This window comes from Ceratina calcarata, unplaced genomic scaffold, assembly GCF_001652005.2.
Source record: "Ceratina calcarata isolate Rehan_Ccalc_2016 unplaced genomic scaffold, ASM165200v1 scaffold114, whole genome shotgun sequence".
NCBI lineage: Eukaryota > Metazoa > Arthropoda > Insecta > Hymenoptera > Apidae > Ceratina > Ceratina calcarata.
Window position 1 is genome coordinate 149,007 of NW_017132337.1, and position 20,775 is coordinate 169,781.

Below are 20,775 nucleotides of genomic sequence, written 5' to 3' on the forward strand. Positions count from 1 at the left end.
ATATAGCCAATACATACATAAGCATATATCGTGATCTCAATTTGGAAAATGCCATCTAATAGGCATTTTTTGATCCACATATATGTAACGCATTGTTAAACATTGAACGTAGGTTTCCTTACATCCTATGATCCTTACGTCCGTAGATAACTGAAAGGATTTCGCGTTTTTCTGCACGAGCGAGTGTTTCGTTTCGCGGTCGTTCATCACAAGAGCATCGATATCCGTCGTCTTGGCGCACGTACGAGCCGTACATTTCCAACGTTCGTGATAAACAGCCTGAAAACGTCTCCTAATAAGATGTATGTTGTCCGAAACCGATTCAACGTACGACTCGTGTACGCCTCTTCGAAGACTCGTTTAGGCAAGTTCGAGTATAATTTCGTCGGATGATTTAAGCGCGCAAGTCGGTCGACGAGGAGCGTTTTCTCAAACGGGCAGCCAACTCGTTAATGCACCGTTCGACGAATTAAATTGAGAGAGGCTCCAAACATCGTCGCCGCGGAAGTTAACGAGGACTTTCACAGGAATCGAATGTTTCCAAGCCGCTTTAACGACCGACTCTTTCGCAACCGTTAAGGCGACGCGCGCGCGCGGCTGGTGTAAATCGCGAGATCAAACGCGGTCGTAACCTCGAGAACAGACTGACTCGCTCTCTAATCTGTTGCGCGAGATCCATTGAATATTTATGAACAGCGATCCATCTCGTCGATGTATCAGTGGACGCCCACGCGATCCATTCTCCCAGATATCATTCGCGAGCCCACTCTACGGCTCGGGGAACGACTTCAACCGATTTGTACCGCACACTGTCGGCCACAAACGTCGTACAGTGTTTCATTATATCGATATAAATGCAAATGAGTTAATGAACTGAATGTGACAAAAATTTCCAGACGACGTCACATGAATTTAATACGTTTTAAATTATTCCAAGCGGAAAGGTTGGAACGTTTGAAGATACAAGCTTGTTCGTGCATGTATATTTTCGTGCGGAACTCGTGGCAGGAAATAAAACAGCGCTAACCCGTCCCGGTTCTTTTCTTAGCGATCGATCGGTTTTGCGGAAACAGAGAGACGGGGAAAACAGAGTGGTTAGTCGAACTCCGCTGTTTATAATTAGCGGCTTCGGGTAGGGAACGCGCGCCCACGTCTCGAATCAACAATGCTTGGTTCTCGTCAGAATGACGGGACCACTCTATAAATCGGACGGTTGAAATAATATTTGCCGTTTCCACATTATTTCCGGGCCGAAGTAGCTATCGTGCCTCCTTCGTTTCTCTCTTCTACTCTCAGCCGTTGCTCGTTTCCTCCGCGGCGGCGAAACCCATCGCCTCTCTGATAATAGGATTTTCCATCGAGAACCGCGGCGATAAGGAAAATTTCGCTAGACAGGCCTCGTCGGAAACCTGGCTAGAAAATCGACGGAAATTAAGTTTGATCCGGATACAACGGTCTGATAAGATTCCTATCGCGAAAATTCTTTAAACCATGAAAAACGGCAATTGGTTTTATCATAGTATTATATATTCGCGTTCGAGGATTCCACTTACGAGCTCACGGAGTTGTGTTATACGTATCTCGAAATTAGGCTTAAGACAAGAGCAGAACAGTTCCCGCTATTTTCCAAAAGAGGATCATCAAACCCTATTAAAGACGTTGGATCGATTCCGCGGAGCGTCTTTGGCGTTGTTTGTCGGTCGTAACGAGAGCGGAATGAAACGCTAGTCGAGCGATCGTATCTATCGAGTCGGATTTCCTCGGATCGAGGACGCCGCGCGTTCTCCTTTCCAAACCAGGAAACTAGTTTGCCCGGAATCGCCAACTAATTGTTACGTAATTGATATGAAAGTCAGTGTCGCCGTGGTAAAACGGCTATATAGCACGTGAACGATCTCGTTACGGATCGGTTGCTTCCTCCTACGAGTCTCGAGATACCGATCAAGCAATAACTCACGGTACGCGGCCGCGGGATGAATCGATATATATCCGGCGCGTTGTATTCCCCGCGAGATGCTGTGGCACCCAATTTTCTTCTCGACGGGGACACGATTTTTCTTGGCATCGCGTCACGACGTCCTACGTGTATATTCCGGTTTTATTAAATGCGTCGTTCAAACTTCTTGACGCAATCCAGCTTGATATACAGCGCGAAATTATGTTACCGGTGAATCGATGTAAACCGGGAAGATCAGATTTGTTGCAAATCCATTTCTCGATCCGTGACGTTCACGGCGGTCGCAATTAAAAACTGTGCATTTTTTTCTCAGCCGGCTAGCTTTTACAACGACTCTTGTTATCGCGAACGTCGTGTATCCTGGATCTTTTATCCGCTGCCGGCGGTGAACAATGGGATGAAAAAGGGCGCCGCGGCGGACGTCCGATTTCCACGACGACGATTCCTTTGGATCGATGCGATAAATCGCGCGAGGATCAAATGTCGGTCCCGCGTACCTTATTCAGTCGCCGCGGCATGAGAAAATCCCGGAGGGAAAACCTGTACCGCGTTCGCGACGCGCGTCTCTTTTTGATTTATCGCCGTCGGCGTTTTCGTAATTTGCGTGCCCCCGCGTTTGTTCGTTACCCGAATCGCTCCTCCTCGTTGTTCGACAAAACACGGGGCTTCGGAAAAGATGCCACGGACCAGACAGGAAAAACAATAACGACGGATCGTGAAACGCTTCCCGCAATAGAAGGGAAATGCAATTTTCTAGTAACCGACGATTGGGGCTCGAGTGCCCTGCTTCAACGAGGGACCCATTCCTCGCCGACTGGACAATTAAAAAGAAACAACAGCCTATTCTCGAAAAAGGCAATAATACCGGCGACGGTTCACATGAATCATCGTGTTGTCCTACCAATCCTTATACGGAACAGCATAATTTTTTATTAGAATATTTACAGCTGTGTAACGCGAATGAATTAGCGGATTCCAACTGTGCCTGTGTCTTGAATTCCGTAACAAATTCGCTCGCGTCTCGGGAATTCCATAAGGATTCGCGTGCGCGAATTCCAACGCCGATTGCGCCCGCGATCTACCGTCGGGCCTATTGTCTGCTCGCGTTACCGTTGAAATTCGATCCGCGGGCGAATATTGCGTAGCACACTTGGGGAAGGGGTCTCTACGCATATTATATGCCTCGGTTACTACACGTTTGTACACGCAACGCTCTTCCTGCGCGGCCAAAGGATAAAAGGAAGCTGCAGATTTATTCGCTTATAAAATACCGTGAAGTTTTTTGTACAGAACAGTCCAAACGAAACGCGAAGCCCTCTTTGCTCGCAGCCAAACAAATAGCCAGCGTGTATACATATGGGTTTACCATGTCTTCGACAAACACGAGTCTCTGCTCTCGTCTACCTGCGACCGGATACGCTCCTCGACGGAAAACAGAATACGCAATGTTTCGTATGAAAATGATTTTTCAATAAGGACAACGTAAATGAATACCCGACGAAAGTTCGCGTGTTCGAATAAGAAAATTGAAAATTCCGTGAATAAAGCATAACAGTGATCTCGTTTCGTATTCCGTAAAAATGTTATCCAGTCTTGGACAATGTTCGCGGCGGAGTTTCTCTTTGAGCGCGGCTGTTCTCCGTTTTCGGCAAACAAGCACGGCTATATCGCGGCGAGTAAACGCACAAGTTTGTTGGCAACTTGGTAACGACCACCACCGCCCCCTTGATCCGTCGATTCTTCTCTTCCGTCGCCGGTGACGAAGCCGAGGAAGTCTGCGCGGGCGAAGACAAAGCCCCAAATTTATGTAGTCGCACCCGAGTAGTAAACTAAACCGTAAACTTGACCCACTCCTGAAATACATCATCGTTAACCCACCCGAAATTCTAACGAGCGGCTCTCAAAAAGCTGTGGTCCATCTCTTATCGTCGAGTGAAATCGTTATGCTAATTCCGGTCGCCTATTCATGTTCGTATCACTGTTCGAGTAAAATTTGTCTTACGAAATAACGGGACGCGAAGGAAAAGGAAAAAGAGCGTGGCTGGACGTTATTTTCGCGGCCGGGAAGTAGGCGGTCCATAAATTCGGTTTAACGATTCCGGGACAGGTCGAGGCTGCTCCGTTTTTAGTAAAATCACCGAGGACCACCACTCGTTCTTTTTTTTTTTTCAAGCGTCGCGTCGCGCTGATTAATCGCGTTTAATTCTTGCCGCTTTAAACGGAGACCTGACGCGCTCCGATTCAAACCGTTTCACGTTATTTCTCTTGAAAAGGGCCACGCGTTGTCCGGAGAGAACCGCGAGCAACCAATTGCGAAAAGTTTGAACGCTCTTCCAAGCTGATTGGAAATGCTCGATGAAATTGGTTCGAAAAGGGAGAACCGGGTTAAGAGTAAAAGATGAGGGAGGGGCGGATGAATTCCGGTAATTTCGAGGCGTCGACGAGCTCGGATCGAATAAATAACATCAACGGTGGCTCGTGGTTTGGCGCGGAGAAAAGTGGTTGTTATTTTTAGTAACGATACGCGCTGAGGGGCGAGCACGTCTCGCGCGCGTGTGTTTCGCTTTCGAGAGGAAACGGACAAGTGCCGCACCGCCGGGAAATGAAGTAGGAACCACCCGGCATGGGGAAGAGAAACGATTTCCGAGTGGCTGCCTGAAAGTAGATGAACAGATAATCGAGAGCTTCTCCCTTCATCGTGCCCGACTTATTCTTCGGTTAAAGAAAACTACTTCGCGCTTGGAAAACAAATTAGGACCAATTCGTTTGCACTGTTTTACACCGTTGACGGCGCGAGTAAATAAGTTTAGTGAAACTTCGTTAACGTCGAGAATTTAGTAAAGCTCGGATACGGAGGAAGCACACGGAGTTAACTTATTATCGGATCTTGAAGCCCGATCACGCGCATCGCGATGGAAACTTAAGTGTCAGGAGACGCTCGTTAAGGCGCGCGGAATGTCAGATAAAAATTTCAATTTATACGCAAAAAAGTGCTCGAAACTTAGATGAAGAAAGTTCATAACTGGCCATTAACTCGTTTGGCCCGTCGCTGCCGCGGGAGTAGCCTTTCCTTCCCTCCCCTGGGCTTTTCCATCGCCGGGAAAAAGGAAAAACCAGGCCTTTCGCTTTTGTCGCTGCTCTCGCCATTATGCACGACCCTCCAAACCATGCCCCGGCTCGCGTTTCGATAAATGCCCTCCCTAATTCTTTCTCATTTTTCCAATGGCTTTCACCCCCGTTTGCGCGCGAATCGATCTTGATTTATATAGCGCCCATGGCGTCGTCGAGGTGCGGGTTAAATACCAGTCGTCCCCAAACGGAAAAAGAGAAATCGTAGCTACTCGAGGGAAGTCCCTGTATCGGACACTCGACCAATCGTCAACTTTTATAAAAAATAATCACCATAATCAACCACTCGATCGAGGATTATTTTTAGTAATAAAGATAATCATCTTTCGTTATCAGATATCGTATCGATCATTACACGAAACATTTTTATCACAATGTTCATGGCTGAATTAAATGTATAGTTTAAACAAACTCAGAAACGAGAAAGAGTTAATTAATTTGCGATCGTGCTAAGAGCAAGTGGCTCAAAACGTTTGGAGGACATTTTTCGGTGGCCCATTAAAGGAAATTTTATCGCGCGTAAAAATAATGCAGCGAGCGGCGGCTGTAAAAAGGAGGACGTCCAAATCCTTTAACGAAATGGGCTGCATAAAATCTGCATAAAGCACGCTCGGTTTGTAACGGGTCTAATTCACTGACCGCGTGCTACAACGGCGACGAATAATAATTCATTCTTTTTCATAAATTTCCCGGCGAGAGCCTCGCGCAAATTCGATTTGCATCGCGATTTTAATCGCATTCGTCGATAGGCAAGTTCGCTGTGAAAATATTTCCCTGAGTACGTGCCTCTCTCGTTGTCGAGTGCATACACTATTACTGCCGCGTTTATTAATCCCGAAGATAAATCCTTTTTCCTCTACTTACAGGTTTAATATGATTCTTCTTGCAAACGAGGCAAAAATAGTCGTACCGTTCGATCTCGATTTGACTTTAAAATCTCCGCGGGGGAAACAAAAACTTAATAAAATTCTGAAGTTCGAAAAACAAAGCCGCGCTTTTTTAAAATCGGGATCCAATAATTCATCTTCCATCGTTTGACCAAGAGACCCGAGAGGAGGGAGAAATCTAATGAAATTGTCCTCGACGGTGGAACCACGAAAAAAAAAGTAACGCGGGGGAATTAATAAGAATCAGCGGGTCGCGAATAATGTTACAAAGTTCGACCCTTGAAAGTTTAAAAGCCAGTAGGCACTGACCGGTGGTAAAAGGGCGCGGGATAAGTTTCGAGGAGCTCCGGGGAACTTGGTTGATCGGCTTTAATACGGATATATATGTATTTCGAATCAGCGGTTGATTCGCGGATCGAACAGTCGGATATATCCTGAGAAGCTTTTTTTAATCCGCAGATGATTCGGATTAATAAACCGTGCAGGTGGAAGGGAATAACGAGCAATTAAACCGTTCAGGAAATCCTTTTCTTCGGTAGAAGCAGAGGAAAGGATCTTTTAAAGAGTAACTCATTTGCATTATATGTACATACTCTGGCATACATAAATGATACAATATTTCGTATAATGGTTCAGAAAATAATTCATAGAACGTTTCATATAACGCACGACACATTAATGCATGTACTAATTAATACTACATTCTGATGATAACGAGAGGTCACGCGAATATAAACGTTAATGATGCAAATTATTTGAAAAGTAGTCGAGGTTTATTTGATGGCGGGATTAACCCGGAAGAAATCCCGTGACTCTTTCCATAATTCGAACGCGGCGCAACGAGATTCGTTTCCACGTTTCTCAAGATGGCCGTGGGATCTAATAAGAGCTTCTTTACCGCTTTCATTTCTGCCGCGAAATTGCCTCGCCACTTGTAACAATGTCCGGCTGCCGATCTGATTTTTCTTCCACGCGTGGAAACGAGGGGAACAAAAATCGTAACACGTACCGGTCGTTACTCGCTTTAATAATTGATATTGCAACATTCGGATTCGAGAACTCTCGACGGAGACGAAACGTTTCAATTTTCCCTTGCATTGTCAACAGCTCTATATTGCGTCTACAAAGATAACTGATTCACTTGAAGAAGCAACTTTTCCAACAGCGGAAAGATCGCAGTGTTACGAGGCAAAGGACGATCCTTATTATTTCCTGCGCGGCCTCCGTGTTCCAGCTACAACGCCGCGTATACGCGGGACAACGAGGGGGATAGAAAAAAAAAAGCAGGGGAGTACAAACGATCGCGTGCACCGGCTGAGAAACATTTATCGTCCTAACCGCGCTGGAACGCCAGTTTATCCGAGCATCAATTATCCAAACCCCCAATTATACTGGGCACCGCAGCTTCTCGGCTGTTAATTACCCAGATAACGCGATCAGAAAATCTTGTAACTTAGATACGGACAATCATTTCTACCTATTGCCGATTTATCGAATCACGTACTCGTATTTACAACTGTTTCCAATATCGTGAGTTCTCTACAAAACATAATTTCGTTAATCAGGAATAAAAAGAATATAATTACATATGTTATGACACGCTTAAGTATGTATTGGCTATACTGTCAATCACGAAAGTTTATGTACCTTAGAAAAAAGCATTTCTTATAATTAAAAAGAAATCAGACGTCGGAGGAACAATGATTTTGGATGAAAAAAGTTTATTTCTTAATGCTCAATTGGTTTCTATTCTGAACAATAAAAATTGATAGAATTTGTTATATTGTTTATATAAGTACTTTCTTATCACACATTTTTAGCAGTGAATTCTGCAGACTTTTAAACCTAAAAGATCAAAAATTATGAATTTAAAATAAAAAATTTAATTGAAAATTGACACTCACTATGCTTTGATGGTTGAAAAAAATATTGTAGAAATAGGGTAGGACTCCTCTTATCGATGAGTTTGTGATTTTTTATTATATTTTAATCAATAACTTTGTTTAACATCCATGAATGATGATTATTTTTTAGAAGTTCATAAAACACTGGCGATTCGATGTGACCTTTTTTCAAGAGTTTATCACTGTTTTTTCTGCGTTATTTTCGACATCAAAGTGTAGTTCTCTTTGTGTTAGAAGCAGAAGAGCAGAAATTTTAAGTCAAAATAATTTTTTACTATTGTATGTTATAATGGGCTCTGTTCGTGAAATAAAGTTTTATTATTATTATTATTATTGTCATTGTTCTTATGTAAGGGTTCATACAATCTGAATGACACTGTTAATTTATTTTGAGTGGACTTGTACTGATACGTTGACGAGTGCTGATAAGCGCACGTGAGAATTCGACGATGTTACCCGGGAACCTTTTCGGTCCTGATGTTTAGGCTATCGCAGGGATCGCGTGTAAACAGAGACGTCGACGAGTCGTGAAACGTTCACGTCGCAGGAAGTATAAGCGAGGGCATTCTCATTCCGGCACGGTGAAGTGATTCCGGTGAGCCGGGCTTTGAGAGCCGGGGTTGTTCTGGCTCGGTTGGTAAAATCGGAGCATGCCAAAAGTCGAGTTAAAGGGACCCAGTTTCCCTTTTACGATCGCCGACCGAGAGAACATATTTCTTGACCCCGTAAGAGAGACCCGGAGGCACGACGCGTCATCATTACAATGACGAAACAACGTCTCTGGAGGAGCGTTTGACGCTTTCCCGATGAACACCAGAGGAAAGAGGGAGAAAGAGGGACGGAACGAGTACAAAGCTGGAGCGAGCGATTTCTCATTCATCTTCGGCGAGGCTTCATAAATATTCTCCGACACCCGGTTGGATATTGTGAGCGCACGTGTGTATCCATTGCCGAGTTCTCATCCGGACTTGGACAAATGAACCCGCGGAATTTCTGCCGGCGTATGTTCTCTCTGTAGGATAGATACGCGCGAGCATCAAACCCGATGCGATGGGAAAAGCCATCGTGAAAGGCGGCCCCCCTTCCGGGTGGGATATCTACGCTTTTCGAAATTCATTCGACCCGTCTCGATCTCGATTACCGCGACAGTTTATGCGTCCCGTCCATCGATATTCTCCACGGCACGCTTTCCCCGGGCGTCCGATTTATTTACCGTTTGATTGAGATACAACGGCGAAATGAAATAACGAACCGAACAGAAATGAAACATGCACGATAAAAATTTTGCATTCCGTATTTCCTTGTTTCGATCTGACACCGAGGATTAAAGTTTAATCGGGACGATGTCTCGTCGCTGGAGATAACATCAATTGTAACTTTTACGTTAATAAACGGTAGCGAAAGTACAAAAAGGTATTGGGAAAGAAAGGAACGAACGAGTTAATACAACTTTTCGAGTCCCAGCGGTAATCGCCTCAATTGTAATTAAAGATGTAGAAGACCGGGTGAACTTATCGATTAACCTACATCGATTCGAACCGGAGCCGAGGCGTTATAATGGAATCCGCGGCGTTAACAATCGGCGCCGGTGATAAAAACGATAGTACCTACCTACCATCCCGTAATACCCGAGCGGTCGCGGTTCGCTCAGGCGGGTTCAATCTGAAGACAATGTATCGTTAAAGAAAAGAATGGAGGAAGAAGGAAACAGCAAGGCGCGGTAATATATCTCGGTGTAAAATATTCCCTTCCCTCGCTCCACGAAGAATCTTCCGCCTCGAGTTATCGCCGTCACGCTCTACTCGGAAAAGAATATTATTGGATTCCTTTGTAAGTGGTCGTCTCACCGTGGAACCATTACCGGTGATAGCGCGCGATACTAGAGACGAGAGGATTTACAATTACAACTCGGTAAATACTGGAAGATCGCCGGTATGCGAGTAAACAGGAGCGTTGTTTTAAAAACGGAATCTTATCTGACGGCGATAAAGTTGAATTGCAACGAAGACGCAACGGGAAGGACACTTGATATCGAACTGACATTCGATATTAATAATGTATTTCATATCAGACCGGCATCAATCGGATCAAGTAGACGAGGACGCGGAACGGTAACGGTGAGTTCCTTCGACCGGATACACCCGTCGGCTCTCTTTCCAAGCCCGTCGCGAACAAAGCCTGTAATCCGATATTTGTTCGGAATCGCACGAACCAGTTGGCAACAATATTTAAAATTAAAAATCTCAAGGCTGTCAGGACGCGCGCATTGAAATTGATTCCTCTTACAGGATTTCCAATAAAAATAACGAAACGAGCTGCGCGGCTGGAATGGGAATATCGCGCAACGCTAAGTATCGTTAATCAGCAGCGCACGGTTTCGAAATAACGAAGCTAACAAGTTTGAACGTGGTAACAAAGCATCGAGTATTCTAACGAGACAGGATTTCATCTTTTTAACAGACCATTAATAATCGTGTAACCCGGTGGTCTTTACGCGAGGTGGAAACGCTTTTGGGTCAAGATGAACGGATTAAATTGAAGGACGCTCGCCGGGGTTAAATTTAGGCAAGGCAGAAGAAATCGGGCTTCTCCTCTTCCGCTTACATTAAACCCTGCCAAGACTTGCCGAAACCCTTATTTCTTTCAATCCGATTTATGTTCATCCGCCCACCGTCTTCTGTCAGGACTGCGCAATTACTGAGTCACCTCGAAATCGTATGTCAACCATATAAATTAATACGGTTCCTTGAAAAAATAAAATTAAAAAAATCGGCAATCCCAGACGATTTTCAAATGACTTCCAAGAGATAAAAGATAATCGTTCCTCGTCAAAGGAATAACCCTAAAAGGTAAGTGGAGACCCAGCATTTCCTTTCACCCCCTTGGGATCGAAAGGGAAGAGCGTGGAGGATCGCAAAAAATCAGTCCACCTTCGCCGTCAAAGTCGAATAGCTACTACTTAACGAATCGATGCGAATTATCGACTGCCGCGGGTATTCGATAAAAGGCCGACGAAAAAGCTACTGCCAGAGAAATATAGCGAGCCGAGTGACGCATTCTAATTTGCATTTCGCGATCAGATTCTATTGAGATGTATCGCGTTCCGCTCCGACCGGCCTTGAAGCGCGTAATCACGCATTCAGGAAGCCGTGTGATGCAGTTTCCTCTAGGCGAACGAGAGGCTTTTCTAAGAAACTTATTGCGCTCATTCTTTCCAGCACAGTACGAGCCTGATTGGGCGTGTACGGTTCTCGCGGAGCGGCAGCCTCGTTGAAAAGCGAGAAAAATCCGTATCAAAACGCCGCTGCCTCTTTATTTCAATAGAGTAAACAGCGTGGTTTCGCCAAACGAAGTTAATCCTCAGATTCTTACCACGTACTGTACTATATTCTCGTGTCATCTCATGCTTACATGAATCATTCAATGAACACCTGAAAAATAATTCATTATCCTTGTGTTCCATTAGAACATGCATTTTTTTCTAATGAAGTTTGTTGAATCAATGCATTTTTTTAAGGTTTCTCAACGTAGTCAGTAAGTTTCTTTTAGTGTAAATAATAATTTACTCACCCTACGTGTTCGCAAGTATGCAAATATAATAGAACATAAGTGGATACGCAGCTTTGGGGAAGGCAAATCGGTAACGATCACGTCTGGCCTGGTTCGCCAGCCTCAGTTAACTCGATACACAAGTTGCTTCGTATCCGGCAACTTCCGAAATGAAATTCCCGCTAATTTCAGGAAGAATGCACCCACCGCAAGCAGTGTCGTCTACGGGGAACTACGTAATTATTCCTTCGCCCTCGGCCGACTTCCCGACATAGTTCCTCCTCTCTCGCGCGCCCCATCTAGCCTTTTTTTTCGTCCCGCTTCCGCCTTTCTCTGGGTGACCGCATTAGTCCTCCATTAACGCTCATTAACATGCCGCGTGCAGTTTTAACTGGAACATCGATTCCTAGCCAGAGTATCCGTCCGTTTTCAAGCCAGCCGTATACTACTAGGAATGATCGACGTTCGGCCTAACCCCTGGCAACGCAACCCCCGGATATTCTGACCCCACCGTTCCGCGCGATCGTTAAGGGGGTGCGTGAGGGAACAAAGAGAACGCACGAGTACACATTCTACATATTTTTGCTATATTTCATGCTCGTTTCATATAAGCAATTAAAACTATTTGGTATGATTTTTCTTTCCAAACTAACATTTGTTTCGGAATAATTTTCTGCCCTCGTTTGCATACCAGCTGTTTCCCTCGATTTATTTTCAACGCTGTTTAAAATTCGACGAGATAGATTCGTTCTTAGCCGGTATCGATACTGACGGAAAAGATGCGTACACTATCCCTCAAAAGTACGTCGGCACCTACCATTTCTTCAGCCATTCTTATGCAAAGTAAAGCATTTTTCAAGTGAACGTTTCTCCCCATTATTCATTTCAATTTATAATATTCAAATACTGCATAGTTTTTTATGCAGCGTTCATAATTTTTAGATATTCAATTCAGGATAAGACATTTAATGAAATGTTGAGATAATACATTTTCCTGAAAGAAGCGTCGAGGTATTTTTGAGAGGTAGTGTAGAAGGCAAACATATTTTTCACGCGACGTCGACGCCAATAAAGATAGAGCGGCTGGTATCGAGGGCCATCAAGAGCGATTCTCGTTGCAGCGAGAAAGGGTAAACAGGGGAAAGTAAGATGCACGCGGGTTGATTCTCGCGCGGCCCATTCGGCGGCATCAAATTTACGGCTTTTCGGAAATCCTACCGCGTAGACCGTGGGCCACGTCGAACGCCGGGGTTTAACGAGCAGCGCCGGTTATAATGGCAGTAAACTCGTTTATCGCCTAAATACACACGCGGCACACGGTTGATGGGAATTAACGTCGAAGCTAACGTGTCCCAGTAATAAGCGGTACTCGTTTTCCAGGGGACGGGAAATCGTCGGAGAAAGCGTCCGATTATAACGATACCCGCGGTGGCCCGGGCGCGATTTCAATTTTAACCGGTTAATAACGATGATTAATTGAAACAAAGAGAACGGCGCGCGGACGAAATTAATGGCCGGTAATTATCGCGATCGTGGAAGCCTCTCAACGGTTATCCCGTTCCCGAATCGATCCCCGAAACCGAACGTATTGTAACGGAACACGAAACGGGTGTACTCTGAAAATCCGAACGGTGACACGTATGTTAATTTATTCAAATCATACAAAGCACCTATCTTTTGTTATTACAACGCGTGAAATTCGTAAATGAGTAACGATGAATTCATCAGATACTAAAACGTATGAATTGGGCAAAGCGAGTACGTGAAAAGGAATTTCCATTTATCGCATCGGCTGAATGTTTTCGGGATACGATATTATCGGGCTACACAGGTTTTCGCTTTAGAATCCCCGGAAGGAAGTCGTTTTCGTTCGACAGATCTGGTTGAAACGAAACTCTTTTCAGTTCAGTTGATAGAATTTTAATAGCTCGAACATACTGCCGGGTAATTAATCCAATATTTTCAAACGAAATAAAACTGCATACACAATGCATTTTAATCTGGATTTGTTGGCAGGAAAAAAGCGTAAGCGCTATTTCCGAACGGTTCGATTTCCATTTGGAGTAGCGTCGAAACAATTTTTTAACATTCTTATAATACGGCTTTAATTGAAACGAGGAGAATTTCGCACGGTTTTATCGGCGACCCCGCGTCGATGCCACGCGTTCTCGTTGCGCAATTACATTACAAAATATCTATGTACACTCGAGACCCGTTTCGACAAACGAACCGAGCAGAGACAACGAGGCTAAAAAAGGAGAAACAACTTTATCTCGTTCCTGAAAACGAAGTTACCAATTGTCCCCCTTTCCCGTGGATACGAGATACCGTTCACGATTCATCCTCGGCAGGGAAAAGACAATTCGTCCGGACTTTACGGCACAAAAGAATCCGTGGCCCCTGATGAAACGGGAAAACGCTGATATTTGTATCCGTCGCGCATACCCTACTATATACACCGAACTAATAACACCGATAGTAAATTGAACAACTTTACACGAATCGATACTCGAGAAACCCTTAGCTCGAGAACCAGCTTCCATTTAAAATTCGCGAACGTTTTTCCGGTAGGAGACAAGCTAAAAATGGTCGACTGGCAAACGGGATTTGAACATCTGCTCCGACTACCAGGTGCGCGAGGCTGAGAAAGATGAATCTACCTCGTCGTGTTGTTCGTTTAAATTATTTTGAGGTCACCATACGGTTAAACAATAAAACGTTATACCGATCGGCGTTCCGGAGACAATGGGTAAATGTGGAAATATAGTTGCAGCTCGAACCGAGAGAGAGAGAGATTGCACAATGAAGCAAACGTGGTAACTCGCGGTACACGCTTCGCTCTGCGGACGAATGGGAAAAGCGGCGAATGCAAGCAAGGATTGTTGTATTTGCCTGTGACGCAACGTCGTTTAATTATATGCTTAAATACTCGAGAGCGGGCATGCTGCAAAACCCTTTTGTTGGAAACGATTCGAACGTGCGAGCGCAGCGGAGCGCGTATATTCCGAAACGCGACGCAGCTTCTTGACACTCGTTAACAACAGAGTCAACCTCAACAGGGGCTCGTATCGCTCTCGGTTTCCCGAGGAAGATTAGAAAGCATCGAGGAGCTAAACAGAGCCTGATAACGATAGTGTCGTTACCCGTACGTTTTTTCCCTCGTTATTGCGTAAGTAAGCGATGGCAGAGATACGTTGAAAGCTTGCGTATAAACGGGGCACCGTCCGTTGCACGGGTCTACTTAGTAATTTTTTTTAAAAACCGTTCTCCTATCCGTCGAGCGTAGCTGCAGCCCGGATAAAAATTAACGAATCCTTTGCCATCCCCGGAAGTTACGCGTGTCGCGAATATAATATTTAATACCGCGTAAAGAGGCGTGCGTGTACACGCGAATTAAAAGCGATGGAAATTTTAATTACACAGTGCGAACCGGCTTGGATACGAATTGAGGGAAAATCGTGATTCGCGCACGGATATTATTTTAATTAAAGGATCGTCGAACTCAGCCATTTCGTTCCCACCGCAATTTTAGTAGTTGTAATCCACTACTTCTGTTGTCAACTGTCGCCGAAGATAGATCCTCCTTTGGCGTTACGGACTGCTCCTGCGTCTTGCGTTACATAACAAACGGCAGGTTGAAAGACAACGCTTACTTAGAAAAACCGTTGCAACGGAGGGCGAACGCGTGATTTATCAACGTTCAGGAACGGAGATTAGTTTTCTCGGCGATAACACGGACTCTCGTCGTCTCCTCTTCGCTGGCGCGAACGTAATTTAAACTCGATCGCGATCCAATCTCTGGAGCTTCTCGCGTTCACACAAAAATTTTGTCACCCGTTGTTCACGCGTTAACTCGGACGCAGCCATTCTAATGGAGTTTAAATATTTGCCAGTGCAAATAACAGATTCGAGTACGATTCCATCGTCGCTCGGTCTCTGTCCAATAACCGAGCAAACGGGAGCAACTTCAGAGATGAAGGAGATGTTATTGCGAGCAACCGATGTAACTCTTTCTAAAGGATCCAAATTTCTTTAGAAAACTATGTACCGCGTACCGAAGTTCTGAAACTGGGTCTGTAGCCTTTACGAAGCCTTACAGAATTGCCTTTCCCCTTGGGCTCCCCTCAGTACGCGATCGCAACCGGTTGATCGATTTTTCACGAAATGACCGGTCGCGGCAAAGAATTCCTTTCGCGAACGAGAAAACAAAACAAAACCCGAGCACACCGTGCACACACGTACATACATAGGAAACGTAACAATGCGCTCTTCTACATTCATAACAAATACATGCATGTGCAAAACAGCGTGGAAATCGATCGAAACAATAGAGAATAATGATTTGTACGTTTTCACTTACCCATTTTCTTATTGCGATGTACGCCGGGACTGTTCCACGTACGGCTATGCATGGTCCATAGAATTAACAATAACCCACACTATAGTTCCAGTAATTTCTCTTTCCTTTCTTCGTGCTGCCGTGCGATTTTAGAGCGTCGCATCGAGTCGTAATATCGTTACGCGCGTACCGGGGGATGGAGCGTACGCTAAAACCGGTAAATAAACATCGCGAATGCGAGAAACGAGATCAAAGGGACGGCGCGACGGTTCGGAAACGGAGCGATGTCCTTGCACAGCAACGAGAACCGCGTTATATTCCCATGTTCCGAGTACCGTTTCCGAGAAACTGCTCTTCCAGAGTTCCTGCCCGAGCGGTTTTTACCGTTTTCACATGACTAACAGGTTGACCGTGAAACTTTCGTCCACGCACTTCGCACTAAACACAGGCTGCCGTCTTTTCGAGGAGTTCCGAACAATTAACCCCGTCGAGAAAGAATGATAGTCTCAAGGAAAATATTCACTTCGTCCAAACGTATTCACTGCGCGATTTCAAAAGTAGTTCGAAATGTCGCTTCCTTTCACTCCTTCCTTTGTGTTACCTGAAGATCGTCCTTTAGGGCTCGATTTCCTTGCGACGCTTCGCGCGTGGATTAGCCGTTGTCCTGCAACTTTTATTCTTCCGGTTCTTCGATCGATTCTATGGAAGGATCCTGAAGGATCTAAATCGTTGGTAATAATTTTCACAAATAAGAAAACGAAGGAAGATCGTGTGGAAAACGTTAACGTGATGGGACGCGATGTTGCTCACGCGGCGTCTCGCACTCGACTGCGAGGTCGACCGGTCGGATCGTTCGGAACGAACACCGATTTAAAGCTAGCCGCAGGCTACCACCGTTGCAACATCTCGTACACGGCCGATTTTCTTTCCAATTTTCCTGCATTCGCTTTCCCGCTGATCGAAGATACATAATATCCTCTCGGTGAAGACAAAAGCTGACAGGTAATTAACCGTCTTTGTGGCGATACTGGCAAGAAGAACTGTTCAACGCCAAATCATCGGGGGGATCTACGGTGGTTAATTCCTAAGGGTAAAGGGAACTGCATCGATTGGTCGGACGGACTCTTCGAAAGGAGAATCGATGCATTCAGGATTTCGTGACCGGATCTGCTATTTCGAGGCCCCTTATGTATAGAACAAAGTTTTACCTGGCCACTTTAAGTGCCTCTCTATCGTCAATCAGAGATTATATCCTAATCAATGACTCGGTCAATTATTTCGAGATATCTCGTCTATTTTATATCTACGTCTCGGTTTTTTTTTCGATGCTCGCGGAAATGTTACAAATGCCGCGTAATGCACAGTAAGCTATCGTTGACAGCGATTTCATCGAGAAAAATTGTCGTATCGATTGTGTCATATCTTTCGTATCTAAAGTCAGTCCCAGAAAATTAAGTAATCGGTTGGCCAGTTTTGCAACGATTTCATTAGTCTCGTGATAAGAGCTATTAACTACTCCGTTTTTAACGAAAAGGCAGCTATACGTGTATACTTGCAACGGGCTTTTATATTCCTGGTTCAAAGGCCTGTCCCCCTCGGCTGTCTATTGTTCGTTACCTATCTCCGTCTACGCATAGGGGCCGATCTTATATATTTTCGAGGGGTTCACAGCCATAATGGCGTGAAAACAAAGAACACCGTCGCACGGAACTTCTTTCTCTTTAAAGGAGCGATGCTTGGAATTTACCTGAGACTGTGGAAATTTCGGTACGACGAGAGAAATACATGCCTAGCATATTGGAAGCGAAGTGAATAGCCGGAATACGTTTCACACGGAGGAAAATAAGAATTCTTGCGGAATCCGCCGAATATTTCCTTAGAACACGGGTAATACGAAAGCAAATAATATTCCTTTTTAACTGTGTTCGCGATTATTAATTCTTTATCCGGCTCCGCGTGCCATTTCCGAATATTCGACGAACAGGAATGTATAACGAGCCACTCTCGCGCAGTCGCTTGGAATCATTTAGCTGCGATATTATGAAATTTGTATGACTTCGTTTTTACACCGATTACAAAGCAATTTTTTTACCTTATCTTTTTTCCCAACGATGATACAAAAATGTTAAATGTCCGGTTTAAATTAGTTTCGCTCGTTGAATGATGCTTAAATACAAAAATGCAATTCATTAATTTTTACATTTTATTACAGGAGATACGTAAAGACAGAATTAAATATGCAGTTTGAAAACATAAATCAGTTTAATATTTTAGGAGATGGGATTTTTATTGAAAATTTGTTCACTATAGATGTACTTTATTATTATATTTACATAACAATTTCTCTAAACATCAGAATAGTATAAATGATGATGTGACAGCTTATTTATCAGGAATGGCATCCAGACCCTGAAAAACAATGTTTCTTATATTTTCCTGTGTATCCTAAAATACCAATTAAGCATTAAAATATCTGCTTACATTAAATTTCCAAAGTTTTCTCTCATTCTGCTCAAAATCCCTTGTATATCCTAAGTGCGATATATCAGAGTCATAGTTCCGTAGATTTGGCTGCAACAACGAAATTTGAGAAAATTAACAAAAAATGTTCATAACAAACTATCTTTTAGAAAGATGTGAATTATTCAAGTGAGGTTAGGTCGCAGAATTCACTTACATTCCCAATGAAGAACTTGTTAATGTATGGTGCAACATGAAACGGGATTGCTGAGAATATCCCGATTATAATTATTGGTGGAAGCGCCTCGTACCACATTTTTTAGACAATTACTTTCGAACAAATGAATACGTTCTCAAGCTTACTCGAGCATTACGTCACGGAATCAATACTGTACTGTGCAGTGCACGCGGAATGCAAACTGAAATCAAAGTTTCTAACAACACTTTTATCAGCTTTTATTAAGAATTAAGTAGTCCTTGACTTTCATATTTAATAAAATATCTTAAGTACAGCTGTTAAAGAAATCAACCGGATCAGCTGTGATCGAGAAGTTTTCAGATGTATGTAAATAATCGAGCACGTGCACGTAATCTGCGATTCAACAATTTTTAATAATCGTATTCTATCCATCGCGAGTCATGAAATTTGTGCTATACATTTCTTTTGTTAATCTCAATTAAATTCAATTAAATTTTGAATAGCTGCTCTTCCTTTCTTTTTCATAACGCCGCGATACGTGTTATCACTTAGTTTGCTACGTAACTCGATAGACTGTACAATGCATCTTTACATTCATACGTGTTTAACTAAACTTTAAATCGTTTCGTTTTCAATTAAATCCGAATACTTTATTTAAGAAAATGGTAAGTTTGATCGTAAACATCGTGGTCGATTCAAAAATAGATCGATGATAAATTCGAGTTCGTAACGTTTGAAATGTTCAGCTAGCTTTGCTACAATTAGGAATTGATGGTTTCGAGTATATATTATGAAAGTACATAAATAAATTTCAATTTTAGGAAAGCTTAAAGAGAAACCTCAGACCGCCAAAAATGTTATTGAAACTGTATTCCATAATTATCCTAATACTAGATCTCGTGACCCTCGTATTTGGGATGTTCTTTGCCATTTTAATTGCATTCTACAGAATATTTAGACCTCCTCCTTTAAAAAGTCTTCGTGGGGAAGTTGCAATGGTAACAAAATATAAATACATTACTTCGCGTTTACACAGGTTCTGTTAAACTCTAATTGTAAGATACAGGTATGTTATTTAATGATTAGATTGTTGGTGCAGGAAGAGGTATAGGCAGAGAACTGACAATTCATTTGTGTCAGCTTGGTGTCGATGTTGCTTGTGTAGATATTAATTCTGAGAACTGTGATGCTACTGTTCAAATGGCATACGGATTGCCAGGGATTGCTGCAATGTACATTTGCAATGTAACAGATGAAGATAAAGTAAGTTTGCCTAATGTAAATTCAAATTACTCATCATTATTACATAGGTGTTGATTGTAAACGAAATACAATAGGTACATACTACAGTGAATAATATTCGAGCAGAGTTAGGTGAAATTACAATGCTTTTCCATTGCTGCAGTATACCAAGCCCTAGAGCATTAATTCAAGATATACCAGAAGTAAGACGTACCATTGATTTGGCTGTCCTTAGTCATTTCTGGGTAAATATCCTTTACTCGATACCTACTCTAAATTGATCTTCATGTAACATTTGGTTTCTAGTTGATAGACAAAGTTTTACCAAGCATGCAACGTGCTGGTAAAGGGCACATCGTAGTTTTGTCATCCGTGGCTGGCTTGTCCGGAACAGGCACGGTAGGAAGCAGAGTTCCTCTCTCGACTGCACAGTTTGCAGTTCAAGGATTAGCCGAATCGTTGTACAGTGAACTAAGGCATTCAAATAATAACATTATTATCACATTAATTCACGTTTACCCGTTTATCGTGGGTGCCGAAGTCGCAGAAGATATTCGTTTTAGGCAAGTAATCAAACAGCTGGAACTACGTAGTAAATATTTATTACTACTTGTAGTAAATATTTATTGTTCGTAATTTATGCAGAATACCGAGTTACTTTGGCACGATACCTGCTTCAGAGGCGGCTAAACAAATTCTGGACGGAGTACGCCGAAATTATGTGGAATTCAGCGTACCCGGATATTTGCTTTACTTAGGACATATCCTTAGGTAACTATCGATATTTCTAACACATTATTCCTTTTATACTACAATATTTTTACTTGTAGAATATTACCAAAAAGAGCATCGTTCATGCTGCGCGATCTGTTAGATACTGGCGTCGATTTTGGATGAAAATATATTTTTTTATCGTATGAGAAATTACCTGATAATAAATTTTTTATAACGATGTACAAAAACATTCAATAGTTTATTTACATTTCTTATACGTCACGAGTTTCAACGAATTATTCAATAAAGATACATACATGTTTGCAAGTTAATACGTATTTTACATATAATATTTGTATCAAACAAATTAATACAGTATATTCTACGAGAACTGA

The 20,775-nt window shown here is 43.2% G+C and overlaps 3 protein-coding genes across 4 annotated transcripts in view; 1 reads left to right on the plus strand and 2 right to left on the minus strand.

Moving 5' to 3' along the window:
* LOC108623012 (leucine rich repeat containing protein 7 lap1) overlaps positions 1 to 16,610 on the minus strand; it is a 40,820-nt gene extending 24,210 nt beyond the window's left edge. Inside the window, exon 1 of the mRNA XM_018021260.2 lies at positions 15,787 to 16,610. Within this exon, the coding sequence (XP_017876749.2) occupies positions 15,787 to 15,838 (52 nt within the window). The 5' untranslated portion in view covers positions 15,839 to 16,610. The remainder of the gene's footprint in view (positions 1 to 15,786) is intronic.
* A 1,455-nt stretch (positions 16,611 to 18,065) lies between these two features.
* LOC108622886 (NADH dehydrogenase (ubiquinone) MWFE subunit) lies at positions 18,066 to 18,645 on the minus strand. Its single transcript, XM_018021003.2, has 3 exons — positions 18,443 to 18,645; positions 18,247 to 18,336; positions 18,066 to 18,174 (listed from the first exon to the last, which is right to left on the minus strand). The coding sequence occupies exons 1-3, from the start codon at positions 18,539 to 18,541 to the stop codon at positions 18,148 to 18,150; spliced, it is 216 nt and encodes a 71-aa protein (XP_017876492.1). The 5' UTR covers positions 18,542 to 18,645; the 3' UTR covers positions 18,066 to 18,147.
* A 50-nt stretch (positions 18,646 to 18,695) lies between these two features.
* On the plus strand, positions 18,696 to 20,712 carry LOC108622824 (17-beta-hydroxysteroid dehydrogenase 13). 2 transcript variants are annotated; one of them, XM_018020930.2, is made up of 7 exons: positions 18,696 to 18,786; positions 19,246 to 19,422; positions 19,511 to 19,687; positions 19,762 to 19,911; positions 19,973 to 20,229; positions 20,312 to 20,437; positions 20,497 to 20,712. In XM_018020930.2, exons 2-7 carry the CDS (start codon positions 19,279 to 19,281, stop codon positions 20,561 to 20,563), a joined length of 921 nt encoding a protein of 306 aa, XP_017876419.1. In that variant the 5' UTR covers positions 18,696 to 18,786; positions 19,246 to 19,278; the 3' UTR covers positions 20,564 to 20,712. The 2 variants fall into 2 exon arrangements, with proteins under 2 accessions (XP_017876419.1, XP_017876409.1); XM_018020920.2 differs by lacking the exon at positions 18,696 to 18,786 and adding an exon at positions 18,845 to 19,089.
* The last annotated feature ends 63 nt before the right edge of the window (positions 20,713 to 20,775 follow it).

What these genes read in the sequence shown, in the direction of transcription:
- LOC108622886 (XM_018021003.2), bottom strand. Translation starts at nt 18,541, where the DNA reads ATGTGGTACGAGGCGCTTCCACCAATAATTATAATCGGGATATTCTCA. An exon ending in ACAAGTTCTTCATTGGGAAT is followed by an intron (nt 18,337 to 18,442) that starts GTAAGTGAATTC and finishes TCGTTGTTGCAG; the next exon opens with CCAAATCTACGGAACTATGA. An exon ending in GAAAACTTTGGAAATTTAAT is followed by an intron (nt 18,175 to 18,246) that starts GTAAGCAGATAT and finishes ATTGTTTTTCAG; the next exon opens with GGTCTGGATGCCATTCCTGA.
- LOC108622824 (XM_018020920.2), top strand. An exon ending in ATGTAACAGATGAAGATAAA is followed by an intron (nt 19,688 to 19,761) that starts GTAAGTTTGCCT and finishes GAAATACAATAG; the next exon opens with GTACATACTACAGTGAATAA. An exon ending in CTGTCCTTAGTCATTTCTGG is followed by an intron (nt 19,912 to 19,972) that starts GTAAATATCCTT and finishes TTTGGTTTCTAG; the next exon opens with TTGATAGACAAAGTTTTACC.